The 17,310-nt window shown below is 35.8% G+C and overlaps 1 protein-coding gene across 1 annotated transcript in view; it reads left to right on the top strand.

Moving 5' to 3' along the window:
• The first annotated feature begins 242 nt into the window (after positions 1-242).
• LOC127564774 (acyl-coenzyme A synthetase ACSM2A, mitochondrial-like) overlaps positions 243-17,310 on the top strand; it is a 33,620-nt gene continuing 16,552 nt past the window's right edge. The window contains exons 1-6 of the mRNA XM_052001524.1: positions 243-324; positions 5,184-5,443; positions 7,578-7,788; positions 12,875-13,082; positions 14,148-14,291; positions 15,897-16,059. Coding sequence (XP_051857484.1) covers positions 5,258-5,443; positions 7,578-7,788; positions 12,875-13,082; positions 14,148-14,291; positions 15,897-16,059 — 912 coding nt within the window. The 5' untranslated portion in view covers positions 243-324; positions 5,184-5,257. The remainder of the gene's footprint in view (positions 325-5,183; positions 5,444-7,577; positions 7,789-12,874; positions 13,083-14,147; positions 14,292-15,896; positions 16,060-17,310) is intronic.

Below are 17,310 nucleotides of genomic sequence, written 5' to 3'. Positions count from 1 at the left end.
CCATATTAGAAAGAGAGCCACTGTGGGATGCTCTGATAGGCTCTTGAGAAGACTGTCAAATACAGAAAGATTAAAGACAGGAGGAGCATTTGAGTTAGTGGCAAGAACTAAAAAAAAATTCTCGTCATTGGCCCTTCCTCTCAGGAAATTCAGAGCTCTTACCTGAAGGTAAGTTAATCATCTCTGTGAACCTTTGGACACCCCATTCTTTACCACAGTCATTACTTGAAAAGAACCACAGAGCCAATCTAGCAACTCTTTGCTTACGTTCCAGGGGCTCCAGATTTTCTTCTGCAATCTGATATTCCTGCCCTCTCATCAAAGGTAAGTGAAAGTTTTGGCTGGAAAAGATTTAAGAAGTGGGAAGTGGAGGGAAAGAAGGGTTCCAAAGGACTATTGAGAGATGATTTCTGCTCAGTAAGCATTAGCTATAGCAAGTAGAATTCTGTTTTAATATTAATAACTTTTCACCTGAGAAGCTGGAAGTGTGACTCAAATGATGAAGCTTTCAGTGTCCTTAGCAGCTGAAATTAAGAAATTACAGCTGATATGACATTGATGCCTAAAAGGCTAAAGGAAATGACAACAAATGACTTCCCAAATGCTTCAACCCAAAGAAAGAAAGAAAGAACTGAATCACATCCTTAAAAATGAATGCCTTCTTCCTAACATTATAAGGAGGGTGTTTCAGCCAGAGTTGGGACTGTCCTAAGTCAAAAAATAAACAAAGATAAACATTTGTCTTTGTCATCTTTCCATATCCTCTTCTTCCATCTCTGGCATTCCACCATCCCTACCAAGTGTCCTCATCCCCTTTTTGACCCGAGTCTTCTACACTTCCCTCTATTCTCCTTCCCTTATAATTTAGTGTTCTGGGATTTAACACTGCCCTGCATACTAATACCTCCAATTAAAAACAAAACAAAATAAAAACCTTCCTTAATAGAATAAGTGGAAACAGTGCCTTTGATTAAGAACTTGAATGTTGCCTTCAAATAATTAAGATGTATATAAAGAAAAAAACTTAAGCTGCATTGTGCTATGGAGTAAAATTAATATGAATGGGTGGAAATCCCACGAACTTATGAATAAGTCCAACTGTCCAAAAATGGTAGGTGTTGCCTCTTAAGATAGGATACAAGTTCTTTGTCACTACATGAAGTTCGGAGAAAGTCTGGATGAATTTTAGTAAAAGCTATTGTGGATAGCATTTCACAACCATTAACATTCTTCCAATTTTTAATATCTAAATGAGGAGCCCACAGAATCAATCATATATAAATCTGACAAAAGTATGAAAGGTATACAATATTAGCTCATATGCATAAAGATAAGGAGTTCCTTGATATAGGGAAATCCTATTCCCAATGCAGGTGTGTACCTTTTCTTAAACTTGGAGTCTTGGAGCTGCCTAGAACAATAATGTCAAATTCAAATTAAATAGGGCCATTAATTCATATATCAGAATTCCTGCAAACTGTGTGTTGTTTAAAAAATGCAATGTTATTTATGTTTTATTTTGCTTTTGTTTCTTCTGTTAAATATTTCCCAATTACATTTTAATTTGATTTAGCCACTGGGGAATGCTACAAGCTATGGATTTGATACCTATATCCTAGATCACTGAGAGGTTAAATAATTTACTTACCATCCTACAATCAGTAAGCAAGTCAGCTAATCTGTCTCTGCTTCTGTTGCTTAATATGCAAAATAAAGAAGTAGGATAAAGTGATTGCTAAGGTCTCTTACTCAAACATGCTATATTTCCAAAGTTCTACTATATTTCTTATTGTGGCATGGACTTTGGATTCTTAAAGACTGTGATGGTAGCAGATAAACTCTGGTGGGTCTAATCCACTGTGAATCCATCAGGAACCCATCTCTGCAAAGACTGTATTCCTATTGTTCAAGGACAAGGCCAGTGAAATGCCAAGACTTTCCTCCCTGAAACACTGGCTACCAAGTACTGAGCAGATTGGATTCCAGTCTACATTAAGGAAAGAAAGCCCACACAAATAAAATCACAGCTGTTTTGTGACTAGTAAGGGACAACAAATAATAAACTTATTTTTATTACCTTCCCTTCTCCCAGACTACTCTCTATCATCCCACCACTCACTGCCCTGTTTAGAACTAGTAAAGGCTGAAAATACAAATATGCTTAATAAAGGTTTGGGTAAATTCATGATTGGCAGAGCTTTTATGGAATTAATAGTGGAAGTTAGAGATTAAATTAGAGTCATAGCTTTAAAATGAAAAGGACCCTCACTTTATTTGATCTTCTTACTTCTTTGGATGAAGAAACTGAGACTCAAAAAAAAAAAAATAACAATGGGGGAGATTACATTTTAAGTTTTATATTGTTTCCTCCCCTCCTTCTCAATCTGATTAGAAAAGGCCACCATTTGACACAGAAAGAAAAAGAAGGAAGGAGGGAGGGAGGGAAAGAGAGAAGGAGAGAAGGAGGGAGGAGGGAAAGAGGGAAGAAGGGATAGAAGGAAGGAGGGAAGGATGGAAGGAAGGAAGGAAGAAAGGGAGAAAGGAGGAAAGGAAGGAAAAAAGGAAGGAAGAAAGGAAGGAAGGTAGGAAGGAAGGAAGGAAGGAAGGAGGGAGGGAAGGATAAATGAATAGATAGATTAATGTAAAACCATATTTCTATGTATAGGTTCTTTCTCTGGAGGTGAATATTATCTTCTTTCAAAAGTCCTTTGCAGTTTATGTGAGATATGGTATTAATCTAATCACAAAAGACAACCCCGCTCTTCTACAAACTGCTGGGTCAGGTTCTCTCACCCAAGAAGATTATTTAGTCAGTTGAATCTTTGACCTGGCCTCATACAATCTTTCAAGGCTGGAGTGTAATAACAAACTAATATTAATCTTTAGCCACCATCCCCATCATTCAATAAACATTTATAGATTGTCAGCAGGACAAGAAGAGTTCTAATAGATATCTCTTCTTAGAACTCATCCCAAAGATCGCAAAATCATAGATTTAGATTGTAAAAGAACCTCAAAGACAACCTAGACCAAACCTATATGACAATAAGACTAAAATAACAATAAAATGCAGCCCATAGAGAGAAGGGGGAAAGAGACCACAAATTGGACAAATAAACCATGCATACACAAAAACACAGAGTAAATGAGGGAATGGATCACATTAAGCAGGAAGAAATTGATTTTCTTCAGAATTGCTGCAAGCTCAAGAAATTCATCCCAGGAAGTTTTCAGAGTAGCATAAAGCCTTCCATGTGGTACAGAACATGTGTTTTTTTTAATGAATTGAATTGAATTAACCATATTTAATTGTCCTTTTAAAAAAATTTGGTAGCCTCTCCTCTGCTTTTTTGTAGTAGTTTATTTTTTTCTATTACACGTAAAGATAGTTTTCAACATTCACTTTTTTAAGATTTTGAGTTGTATAATTTTCCCCCTCCATTCCTTTCCTCCCCCCTCCCCAAAATGGCAAGCAATCTGATAGAGGTAATATGTGTACAATCATATTAAACATATTTCATCATTAGTCATGCTTGAAAGAAGAATCACAACAAAAGTGAAAAACCATAAGAAAAAAAAAACAAAAAAGTAAAAATAATATGTTTCAATCTGCATTCAGACTTCATAGTTTTCTTTGGATATTTCATCATATTTGCATGTTTCATCATGAATCTTTTGGAATTGTTTTATATGATTACATTGCTGAGGAAAGATAAGTTAATCATGTTGATAATCACACAATGTTTTAGTTATTACTGTGTACAATATTTTCCTGGTTCTGCTCACTTCACTCAGCATTATTTCATGTAAATCTTTCTTTTTTCTGAAATCTGCCTGATCATCATTTCTTTTGGCACAATAGTATTCTACTATATTTATATACAACAGCTTTATAACTTATGAGTAACTTGGGTTTAGGTAGAAAGTGGACATTAAAAAGGAAATGAAATCAGATTAGATTCTAGGATTACAAAAGAGAACTCCTCCTCCTTTTGCTCTAACCTTCCTTAAATCCTCATTACTGCTCTCTTCCAAAAACCACACTGGTGGCAAATACTTAGATTTCAAGAGATTTGGGGAAATTCTTATCTTTTCATCGCTCACATATTCAGAGGGAAGTGTCAAGCCTGGAGTTGAAAGAAGATGAGGTTCAGAGAAGGTATGTAGGAAAGGATGACTAGATGGGTGTGTGAAAAAAAAAGAACAAACTCTGAAAGTAGTCTGAGGGGAAGGCAACAATGCAAAAGGAGATGTGTATTTTCAACCATAATCAATGTGAGAATTTCTTCTTGCCATTCTTTCTTCAAAACTTGAAGAGTTTATACATGTCCAGTACTGCCCCAGAAAGAACTAAGAACTATGCATGAAAGCTGCAAAGATATTAGCTTAGAACTGATGAAAGGACAAATTTCTTAACTCTTACAACTTTACAAAAGTAGAAAGGGCTGGTCTCCATACATATCTCTGTGAAATAGTGATCTCACTAAAGATCATAAAAGGAAAGTTGTATGACCATTTATTTCAAGGATAATAAAGGAGATTCTCATTCAGGTATGGATCTAAGTTACTGGAGAACCTTCCAAACCTTAAATTCTGTGATTCCAGAGTTGAACCCCATAAAAAGAAATCCCATGATGTAATTCTAGTGTCATGGAAATATATTGATGGTGAGAGCTGAGACCTTCTGATTAACTAGTATGATGAGATGGAGTTTCTCTCATTGAATAAAACAGAGAGTTGAATTATATGATTTTTAAGGTCCCTTCCAACTTTAAATCTAGGATTCTATCAAATTTCATGCTCATTCTATACTAACTAGTTTGAGGCATACCTTGAATTTGACCCTCCCTGAACTGACTGGAGCACTGGCAAACATATATGTTGTTGATAATAGAATTGCTTATATTGTTAGACACAAGTAGGTGGCAAAATGTCTAGAGTGCCAGATCTGGAGTCAGGAGGAGCTGAGTTCAAATTTGACCTTAGATTTACTAGCTCTGTAGCAAGTCACTTAACCCTGTTTTTCTATATTTTAATAACAAACATCTTAAACAAACCAAGTTCTTAGTCAAAGGCACTGTTTCCACTTATTCTATTCCTTCAGATAAACCTGGAGGTAAGAGATTTGACTGTGTTTTGAAAAAGGAATTAACAACACCCTTTCTTCCATTTCTTCCCAGCAGAGTTCTGCAAGTGAAAATAGGTTCAAAGGTTTCCTGTGGCTCTCCAGGGTCATTAAGACTATCTTCTACTGATCATGCAGCTATTGCTAAGATTCCAACAGAACCGAGTCATGTGGGCTTCCTGGTTATCCTGCTATCCACTGCACCTCCATCCCCGGCAGATGGTCCAACAGGCTTTCTTGGGGGCAAGAAATCCAGAAATGCCTGAGAAGTTTAACTTTGCAAATGATGTATTGGATCACTGGGCTCATATGGAGAAGGTGATAGAGATTGCCAGGGATTGAGGGTATTAGAAATAGGGGAAATTGGGAAGCAGAAACAAGATTCGTGGTATTTAAATGCTGTTTAATTTGTAGGAAGTGAAATATCAAAACCCAGAAGAGTGGGAACCCTTGTTCCACTCCTACCCCAACAAAGGACACAACATCCAGAACCCCATAATATAACACATATTCTGTCTGCCTCTTTTCTGCAGTATGGACAGTTTTAGATTCAAGCATCCTTATTCCATCTTTTTTCTCTAGCTCTCCCACATAGTTCCTTATTGAAGTAATTCTTCTGTTAGAATTTCCCCAAGGAATAATTCATTTAATTTGTTTCCTGATTTGCAGAAAGCAATAGGAGGAGGAGAATATGACCAACATCATAGAGCTGAAATCAGATTGTACCTCCTCCTCCTTTCCATTCTATTTTGCACCCAATTTAGATGCTCTAATTTCATTCTCTGATCTGATTTTTTTGTCTGAAGAATAAACATGGGGGGATGCAGCCTACCTATAACAATGTACAATAGAAGTGGGTAGTAACTACCAGGGAGTTAAGAAACCTAGGTTCTAGTCTTGATTTGACTGCTCTGTGACCTTGCTTAAAATATTCCTCTCTCTGGGCTCCAATTTGTTTCTGTGGGATAAACATAGAAGTAGGGGTGGTAAGTCACCTCTTTCGGAATCATCAAAATCTTCCTTCAGTCATCCATCAGAATCTTCCTTCCATCATAGAGGAAAAAGGGATTAAGCAGGCAAATGCAGTTGAAAAAGGCCCTAACACTAGGGCAAAGATAAAGATTGTAGTAGAGTTCAAATACATATATGCTAATGGACCTGAAAGCCCACCTAAAAAGATCAAGCATTTACCTGGTCATAAAATATTCTTTCTCCTTCTATACCTCTCCACCCTACAGATGCTAAAGAAAACTTTCTCAGTCCCAGAAGTTAGTGTCTTGGCTTTTTTCTGCTCTTGGCTTCCTGAGAGGCATGAGTGTGGTTCCCCTAATAAGAACTAGCTAGCATTTATATGTCTTAAAGTTTGAAAAACATTTTGTATTTATTATTTCATTGGATCCTTCCAACAACCATGTGTTATTATCTCCATTTTGCAGATGAGGAAATTGAGGATGAGAGAAGTTGAGTGATTTTTGTGGAATCATACAACTAGGAAATGTCTGAAATGGGATTTTGGACTCAAGTTATCCTGACTCCAAGACTAGTTCTCTCTCCATGGTACCACCTAGCAGGCTGATTAATGTATCAGAATATTGTAATTGCCCAGCCCAGCATCTTTATTATATTATAGTTTAGCCTGAGATTGTACCAGATTTAGCAATTTGCTTATCTACAAGCACAAATAGTGGAGTGAGAGTAGCTCCCAGAGAGTTAAAAAACCTAACTTCTAGACCTGGCTTGGCTACTGTATGATCTTGACTAAATCTCTTCTTTCTTAGCTCCAGTTTCCTCAAAATTAAGGAAGTTAGACCACATCATCTCTAGGATTTCTTCTAGCTCCAACATTCTGGGATTCTTTATTTCTTCCCTGCTTGATTCTGGTCCTGGTCATTGCTTTCACAGATGAAATTGTCTAATAGATAAGTAAAATCTGTAAAGAATAAAAACAAGACCTAAGACATTTAGAGAGAATCAAGAAACATCTACAAGCAAAACAGTGTCTTGAAGGCAACATTAAAATGATGTTACAGAGTGCAAGGGATAATGTTGTAAAAAAATTACCCTGGCATGGATTCTGTCAATATAAAGTAATTATTAAATAAAAATTTTTTAAAAATGATGTTACAGCATTGGAATAATGTCCTGTTGATACGAGCCTCTGAGTCATGTGAATTTATTCTGGATTCAGAACCCTTGATTCAGACATTACCAGTGCTACTCTCCCACATTCTTCCAAATGATACAGGCTATATGTGTATGTGTATGGATGCATGTACCTATGTGCATGTGGGTATGTGTATACACTTATATATATGGTCCCAAGGATTAATCTCTTATGCTATCTCTCAAATGTCTGGTAACTGTTACAGTCTTAAAGACCATAAAACACTTGAAACCATCTGGATGGCTGGTCTCTGTGCATATTGTGTTATTAGTTTTTCTGTTTCATCAGGAAGGAAAGAAAGCCCTGACCCCAGCTCTGTGGTGGGTGAGTGATAAAGGGAATGAAGTGAAGTGGAACTACCAAGAGTTATGTGATTACACCCGCCAGGGGGCCAATGTCCTCTCAAATGCCTGTGGCCTTCAGCGAGGAGACCGGGTAATTGTGATTCTGCCCCGGATTCCTGAGTGGTGGCTGGCAATCACAAGTTGCATACGAGCAGGTCAGTATACTGCAAGGCTCAAATCTCAGATACTTAAATGGAAGTATACAAAAATGCTAACTCTCCTGTTTAAAAAAAAAAAAAAAAAAAAGAACTATCCCTTTACTTTCCACACTTCCCATAACTCAACACAGCAAGGAACTGAGGAGGTGCATTTTTGTCATAAAACCTGCCACTTTATTTCCTACTTCTTTTGGATCTATTGCATTTGTGACAATCAGCTCTCTCTTGAGGAGATTGACTATTCAGGCTACGGCTATTCAGGTTTTCTGCCTTCTTCGATCTCTCTTACTCTTTGCTATTGTCCCTTTACCCTGCTCACTGGCATATCTACAGCAAAACAAAAGCAACCTTCTAACTTGCCATATATGCTAATGAACCTGAAAGCCCACCTAAAAAGATCAAGCATTTACCTGGTCAGAATATATTCTTCCTCCTTCTATACCTCTCCACCCTACATATGCTAAAGAAAACTTTCTCAGTCCCAGAAGTTAGTGTCTTGGCTTCTTTCTACTCTTGGCTTCCTGGAGAGACATGAGTGCGGTTCCCCTAATAAGAACTAGCTAGCATTTATATGTCTTAAGGTTTGAAAAGCATTTTGTATATATTATTTCATTGGATCCTTCCAACAACCATGTGAAAGAGGTGTTATTATCTGCATTTTGCAGATGAGGAAACTGAGGATGAGAGAAGTCTGTGTGTCACTGATCTTCAAAAAAGAATGGAGAATTTTGGCAATGACTGTAATTCTATATTCCAGTGTACTCTATTGATATAATCTAGTAGACATAAAGAATCAGACTCTAAGCCCCCTTCAAACAAAGACTAGTTATGTAACTTGAACAAATTATTGTACTTCTTTGAGCCCTGGCTTTCATCATCTATAAAAAAGAAAATACTTTCCAATTCCTGCCCTGGAGGGGGATTGTGAATACGAGTCAAATAACTCAAGTAAGAAGTGCTTAGATTTTTTTAGAAAATACTGCAGTGATGTGCATATAATGCCTATGATTTATTCAAACTATATAACTATGGTCTGCCTGCAATCAGGCAGACTTGTATAGATAGGATACCAGTACAAGAGAAAAATAATTCTCTCCCTCCCACATGCTTGAAATTTCCCAAGGAAAATATGTTCCTTTAGACTAAAAACTAAAAACTGTAGACTTAAAAAGAAAATAGAAAAGGGTATCCTAAATAATGATTTGATCAGATACCAAGTCATAAAAGCATCAAAAATTATAATCAAAAGAATGATAATAATTAGATCACATACCAGATTACTTGGGATGCAGCTGAAGTAGTCCTTAGAATAAAACTTCTATTCCTAAACATTTTTTCAACATTAGTTCAACTGTTTTAAAAAAACTAATTCTGATTATCTTACTTTAATTTTAAAAACATCCTCTTGTGCTTATTATGGAATTGTTTGTTAGTTTATAGTTTTCCTTATTGTAAAATTAATTAATTAACCCAAGTTTTCTCTTTTGTTGAGACAATTGCTTCAGCAAAGTAGCATAAGTACACAAATCATTAGCATTTCTGTTTACTAGTGTATGGAAAGGTGAAGAACTTACAGATTAAGCACATATTGATCAGAGACTATTAACTAAAGTAGATCAGGCCTACGGGCCCCAGTCACACGATTTTAGATGAAACCTGGACTGCATTCCACTGTCCAAAGAAGGAATTAAGTGGCCGAAGCTGTCTATCACCTTTTTCACTGCATTCCACTGACCAAATAGGGGGATAAAGGTTTATATAACCAATCACAGCCCATCAAGAGTGGAATTTTGAGGGGGTTTTGTCTGAAATATATAAAAATTGTAAGCATCTTCAAGTGAATGACTCTCCTCCTGTGGGTATCCTTGCTATCCTTTCGGGCCCACAGGCCAGGATGGTCCGCTTCTCAAGATTCTAATAAATTCTTTCTGTACATTATTTGGAGTGACTCCTGAGTAGTCAGTTTGGGTAGGTGCAATTGCCCCAAATACTAGGATGAAGAATAGAAAAATACCATTTAAAAATAACAGTTAAATGAACAAAATATCTTGAAGCTGATCTATAGAAAGATAACAAATTTCAGATACTTGCTAAATGTGTGACTCTGAACAAGTCATTTAACTTCTGTGTGCCTCAGTTTCTTCATCTATAAAATGACGATAATAATAATAACTACTTCCCAAGATTGTTGTAAGGATAAAATAAGATAATATTTATGAAGCACTTTGTAAATCTTAAAAAGTAAAATAAATGGTAATTATTACCATTTCTAAGACACACGTAGGACTTATACAAATAAAAATATAAGTTAATTTCTTCAGATAAATTGAAATATTCAATGTTCATGACTAAGTATATCATAATAATAAATTTTATCTTAGTATTTAAATCAATCTAGATTTACATTATATCAATCACATACCAAAGGGATACTTTATAGAATAAAAATATTTTTTAAAATTCATATAAAGAAACAAAAGATCAACATTACCTAGGGAAAAAATAAAAAAGTAGAATGAAGTACTTTGTCATAATTAGGTAGCATATATTATCATCTCAAATTATATCACAAACCAATAATTACCAAAACATTATAGAACAAAAAATAGAAAAGTAAACTAGTTTAGATAAGCAAAATTTAAAATAAAATGTTTATGGGAGTCTAGTCTCCTATAAATGCAAGAAAACAAAGAAATAAGGAAAAAACCTGTTTATTCAATTGGGAAAACTTATAAAGCAGTTTACTAAAATATATTTAGTTCAGCATCTTAAACAATATGCAATAATAACTTTTAATGTAAAAATAACAAAATATAAGGGAGTTGATAGAAATTAATAGATATAACTAAGTTAACTATTTAGCAATACCCAAATAGTTGGATGATACAAAAAAAATTTCAAAAGAGAAAACACAAATTAAGAACTCAGTGCTCAAAAGCATCTAAGAAAGGAAAGGAAAGGGGTCAACCTATGATTCCACTGGTAGAGTATAGCAAAGCCAATACTTAAACCAGTTAGCCTTGTTTCCAGGCTGACTCACTATTCACACTGCTCATCTAATTTCCAAAGAAATAAAAATTAAAACATTTCTGAGGCATGACCCATTAAACAGGCAAAATTGACAAAACATATAAAAATTTTGTGTTCATAAGATGTAGGAAAAAAAGCATGTTAATTTCCTACTGGTGAAGATGTCCAATCACCGAAAATTATTTTTAAATGATAGAAGTGCATAAATTACTTCTACTGTTTGACCAAACAATCTCACTATTAGGATTATACTCCAAAAGAATCTAGAGAGAAGGGGGAAAGGCCTATCTATAAGAATACATTCATAGCAGCACTGTTCTGAAATAGCAAAACACTGGGAACAAAATAAATCCAACACTTGGAGAATGGCAGCACAAATTGTAGCATATCAATGTGATAGGATATTACTGTACCATGAAACATGATGAATAACAATTCAAATATGTGAAGTCTTGTATGAAGGGATACAAAATGACAGAACAGAACCAAATGAACAATTTATAAGATAACTAAAACAATCTAAAGGAAGAAAATTTAAAATGGTAGTGAAACAAGATCAAAAATATTACTTGACATTGGTATTAATTTATAAAGCAAATATCTGCCCTTTCTTCTGAGAAATGGAAAATTAAGAAAATGCAAGATTGCAAATATTATCAAACACAGTTGTGCTTTATTTACTAAGCTGTTTTCAGGTACTCTACATTTGGGGGAATTCATTTGGAATAATGCCCAGAGGTTTTTGTAATATATCAAAATAAAATAAATCAATTATTTTTAAAAGATAACAAATATCCAAAGATAACATTTTAAATGAATGAATTTATAAGATGTTTTTCAACAGCCAAGAAAGCTCCTGACAAAAACAAAAACAAAGCAAAACCTATGTTCCATTGTCTAGCCAAAATTCTACCATTAAAGATTGATTTTTTTTTTTAGGTTTTAACATTTTTTCAGTCTTCCAGAGCCCTTCATTTAAATTCCATTGGCTTTTCGAGAGGTTTCACTTTAAAATGATATCAGCTTGCACTTTTCATGGGAATTAGTTTTAAAATGATATTTACAGGTCACTAAATAAAAGTTTTGTGAAGAACCAGGGATATGTATGCAGACAAGGGCTGAAATCCCAGGGTTGAAATAGGGAATGGAAGAATAGCAAAGACCCATCCAATCCCTTCAATCACAATGTCACCTTGAGGCAACATTCAAAGTCAAAAAGGAAAATTGTTAGTAGGCAAACTGCTGACTGTAGATACTGGACTTTGTACAAAGAAACAACTGGACATTTACATGGCAAACTGAAAGTGCTTTCTGTTTTTGCTGCTTTGTGAATGAGCATGTGACCTAGAAGAAGGAATCACAGTAGCCTGATACTATGTTAATTTTCTCTTTAGGATTTTCTCACCTTATTCTACGGACTCTGGTTGTCTATTTCTTGTTATTACCCAACATCTCCTGGTCACTGACTATTATTTAAAGATGATAATATCTTTTCTCTGCTGGGAAAAGATAATATCCACTACACCCACTTATCCTGATGAATCAAAAATTATATAAAATCATAAAAATCAAAGAATCATTAAATTTCAGAATTGGAACTTCAGAGATCACCTAGTCTAATTCATAAGTTAAGTGGGAATCCTCTCCATTCTAAATTAATTTTCATTCCTCATTTGTAGTTGGCACCTTTGTTTGCTTTGTATTTTATAGACATGTTAGCATTTTTTATTCTTATCATAGTATTTTTTGTATTATGATTATATATGCACATGTCATCTCATCTAATAAACTGTAGTTTATTAATAAATAATTGTGATATTATTGTTATTATTAAATATATAATTAATATTATGTAATATGCATTGATGATAATAAATATTTTAATAAATAATTCAATAAACTGTAAGTTCACTGGGAATAAGGGCCACAATTTAATGTTATTTATATCACTAGTGGTTTTTAGTACCCCACCTTGTACATATTAGACATTCGATCAATATTTATTTAAAAGAATTATTCAATGAACAAATCAATAATCACTTGCTTCTTCCAGGTCTTGTATTCATTCCTGGTACCACTATGCTAGTAGCAAAAGATATTCTTTATCGGCTACAGACCTCAAAAGCCAAAGGCATCATAACCAATGAGGCCCTGGCTCCAATTGTGGATGCAGTAGCACCTGACTGTCCTGCTCTTAAAGTCAAACTCCTAGTGTCAGAAAATAAACGTGATGGATGGTTGGACTTCAGAACTCTACTACGGTGAATGTCTAGATATTATTCACTCTGTAATAACCGTTGCACATGTGTTTCTTGAAGGAGGGATGTTTCTTTATGCTAGAAGATATTCTTATGTTTAATTTTAAATTCCTCTCATAGATTGCAACAAGTCTTGCCTTTAGAGTAGATAGAGTTGGGAATCACCTTTGTGTAATTGAAAGACCCCTGGGAAGGGCCCTAATGACCCTGATTTGCCCCTGAAATCCTACCATTGGTGATTGATTCCTTTATTTTGAAATACAAACCTTTTTGAGAAGGATGGCCCATTAAAGGAATGAATTGAACCAATTCTTTCCAACATGAAAGTTACTTAAGAATACCTCCATTCAGGATGCTGCACATAACTAATTAAAAGAAGATAAGAGATTCTTAGAGTCAGGGTTCATGCAAAGATGTTCAATCTGGACAGGAGTCTCAGAGTAATACAAGTATGTTAGTTGCCTTAGGAGAGAAAGGAAGAGTATCCATAATGAGAAGAAAACATGGAAAAGTAAGATAGAAAAGACTGAAGAATGATTTTCTGCAGCTTCATTTTACCAAGGGGCATGCTGAACTATAAGTTTATGAAAGAACTGGTTGTTTGTCCTTCCTTTTTTGCTATGTAGAATCTATAACTTGAGCTGTCTCCATATAGCTTTGAGCTCTTTAGGCACTCATTCTCCATTTGACTGCCTTGAGGATCAATTTCCTTGGGGATCCTTGCTTTGCAACTCTTGGCATTTCCAGTTTGGGATGAAAACAGAAAAATAAGACAACAGAGTTTATCGATTCCACTTTGGAAATGAGAAACTTGAATGCAGATCTTTGCCAAACACAGGTTAGAATATCTGCTAAATTGATATTCATCTATAAGCCAATCTGTTCCAGCCTCTAAAATGAACATTTATTTGGCTTAAGTGAAACATCCTTGTTACTTAGGCCTAAAAACCAGGGACTTAGACAACCTGATCATCCAAAGCCCTAATAACTTTCCAGAAAATATCATTCGAGAGAATTAATTTCTGCAGGTCTGCTTGGATGCTGAGCAAATATGAATTTGTCTTTCAGGGAAGCCTCCACTGTGCACAACTGTGTAGAGACTACTTGTGCAGAAGCAATGGCTATCTATTTCACCAGTGGGACCACCGGTGCCCCCAAGATGGCTGAGCACTCCCATGGGAGTCTGGGCTTCAAATGCAAGTTAGATGCTAGGTAAGGACATTTCTTTACCCCAAAAAAGAATCTCAAGGAGCTTTGAAAGTCATTGGACCCATTTCCATACGATTGGGGCAGGGCTAAATTTCAACTTCTCCTAGGAAAACTATTAGCTTTGCTTAATGTGCCTGGAACATAGTATGTATTTAATAAATATTTATTGACTGATCACTTAATTCTTTTTGGAGGAAACATATTACCTATCTCCTGGAGATACCAATAATAACAACATTTATATACTACTATGTACCAGGCACTCTGCTAAGTGTTTTACAATTATTATCTCTTTTGATCCTCTAGAATCAAATTCTCACATTAAGGAAACTAAAATTAAGAAATGGTTGTTATTATTTATCTATTTCAGACTTTTGATGATCCCATTTGAGATTTTCTTGGCAAAAGTACTAGAATGGTTCACCATTTGCTTCTCTAGCTCATTTTACAGATGAGTAAATAGGCTTGTGACATGTACAGGGTCACATAGCTAGCAAATATCTGAGACTGGATTTGAACTCAGGTCTTCTGGACTCCAGGCCTGTAACCCTATCCACTCTGCAACTTCATTGGCTGATTAGGAAATTCTTTAAATGCTTTTCACTCACTTTGTTTTATCCTTAGTAATGAGGGAACAGAAATTCCCCACCACTATTATATCACACTCATCTCTCCCCCAATAGTTGTTTAAGCAAAGACAACATAGGAGTGACAGAGACAGAGATATATAAACAAAGAGACACAGATAGAGAGAGATAGAGACACAGAGACAGACAGAGAAAGAGATACACAGAGACATAGAAAGAGACTGAGACACAGAGAGAGACAGACAGACACACAGACAGGCAAACAAAGAGAAGCAGAGATGGAGAGAGATACAGAAACAGAGAGACACAGAGAAAGAAGCAGAGACAGATATGCAAAGGTAGACACAGACACACAGAGACAGAGACAGAAAGAAACAAAGAGAGACAGAAATAGAGATAGAAAGAGAGACAGAGAAAAAGAAAGAGGGAGAAAGAGAGAGAGAGAGAGAGAGAGAGAGAGAGAGAGAGAGAGAGAGAGAGAGAGAGAGAAGGAACAGGGGTAGGTCAGTGACAGAAATATATCAGTGTTTCCCATTTGTCCCTATGAGGATTTAGTCAGAAATAGTCCATGTTCCTGCTTCTAAGGATTGCAAGGTAGTACAAAAATAGAATGGAGACTGAACACAATAGAAAGCAGGTTAACTAGTCTTAGGGGTACCTAAGTGGTACAGTGGACAGAATGCTGCCTGGAGTTGAAAAACTCAGCTTCCTACGTTCGAATCTGGCTTCAAATACTTATTAGCCACATGACTTGGGGCATGATTCTGATAAAGATACTTTCTATCCCCTATCACTAAGTCTCTATAAAGTCAAAAGGAGAAAGACTGCTTCAGTCTTGCAGATAGGAAAGTAGAGGTATGGGGTCTCACTCACTTGGAATTAGAGCAGAAAAGATGCTAAAACCCAGGTGAGCCTCTGTCACTACTCAAATTGTGAGATGCTTCCCCACATGCATATGTGCATTCAATTACATGTTGGCACTTCCTACACAAGCTTGCAAGCACCTTTTTGCTTTTTACAGGGAGAGAAATTGGATTAATTTGCAACCCTCAGAAACAATGTGGGGTATAACGGATACAGGTTGGATTCTCAACATTTTGGGGACATTTTTGGAACCCTGGATATCTGGAGCATGCTCATTCGTCCACCATTTGAAAAAGATGGACCCAATGATTATCATCAAGGTAAGATTGGATTCTTTGCATGGGGGTTGATGAGGATATATCCAAAATCCCCTGATGCTCATGGAGAGCCAATAGATGAGATCATTGAGTCCTGACCCAGAATCTCTCATTGATATCTCATCCTGCAGTTATGATATAGAAAATCACTGTTTGCAAAGATGTATCTACTTCCTTAACCCCATTTTCATCTCAGAACCATGCTCTAGAGGCTAGACTCTGGTCCTGTTGGCTACGGATTCTGTTGCAGTCATAAGGACACATTGTGACATGATCTCTCAGTCTTAAAGGACTGACATGTCCCAGATGTTCTTTCTTGCCATCAATGGCCCTGTCACTCAACAATCTGCCCTGGTTCTCTTTCTTTTAACCCTTTAGTACTTCACTCTCTCTACTACAAGTGCTGTGTTGTATCTTTATATGTTTGTCCACATCTTCTGTTTTAAAGGATTTTATCATATATTATTTTCATTTGTTCTCCATGATAAACTCTGTTGGATAGGCAAGCTGACATTATATTCAACCTTTGGTGGTTTGTATACAACATGCTTCACAATTAATTATTTGCAAATAATTAAAATGCTACCTTAGATCATAGATCTAAAAGTAACTTTCATTTTATGAGTGAGGAAATTGAGGCTGAATGTCATGACCAAGGTCATAAAGAGAATAAAAATTGAGACTTGAACCCAGATCCTTTGACTCCAGAGGCATTGTACCTCCTACTATGCCAAGATGCTAATGCTGCTACTAATAGTTATTGTTGCAGTTAGGTATTGCAAGAGTTATTATTCGTATTTCATAAAAGGGGAAACTGAGGCTAAGTGACTTACCCAAGATCACACAATTAGCCGGTATCAGAGATGGGGTTTGAATCTATGTCTTCTTGACTCCACGTCCACTCCATCTATCACTTTCCAAGATATAAAAGCTAAGACCCAAAGGTAAAGGGACTTGCTAAAGACTATCAGTCTTAATTTATTAAGTGCCAGGTTCTGTGCAAGATGGAGCAGCTAGGTGGGACAGTAGCTAAGAGGGCCAGGTCTGGAATTAAAAAGACCTGACTTCAAATCTGGCTTCATATATGACTAGCCGTGAGATTGGGCAAATCACTTAACTCTCTTTACCTTAGTTCCTCATCTATAAAATGAGTTGGAAAAGGAAATGGCAAGCAAGTATCCTTGTCAAGAAAACTCCAAATGGTGTCACAGGGAGTAAAATATCACTGGAAAACTATTTAAAAAATAACATTGT

Source organism: Antechinus flavipes, chromosome 1 (assembly GCF_016432865.1).
Source record: "Antechinus flavipes isolate AdamAnt ecotype Samford, QLD, Australia chromosome 1, AdamAnt_v2, whole genome shotgun sequence".
NCBI classification, from domain to species: Eukaryota; Metazoa; Chordata; class Mammalia; order Dasyuromorphia; family Dasyuridae; genus Antechinus; species Antechinus flavipes.
Note: the sequence above shows the minus strand (reverse complement) of the source record. Positions and strands in the feature narration are given on the sequence as shown.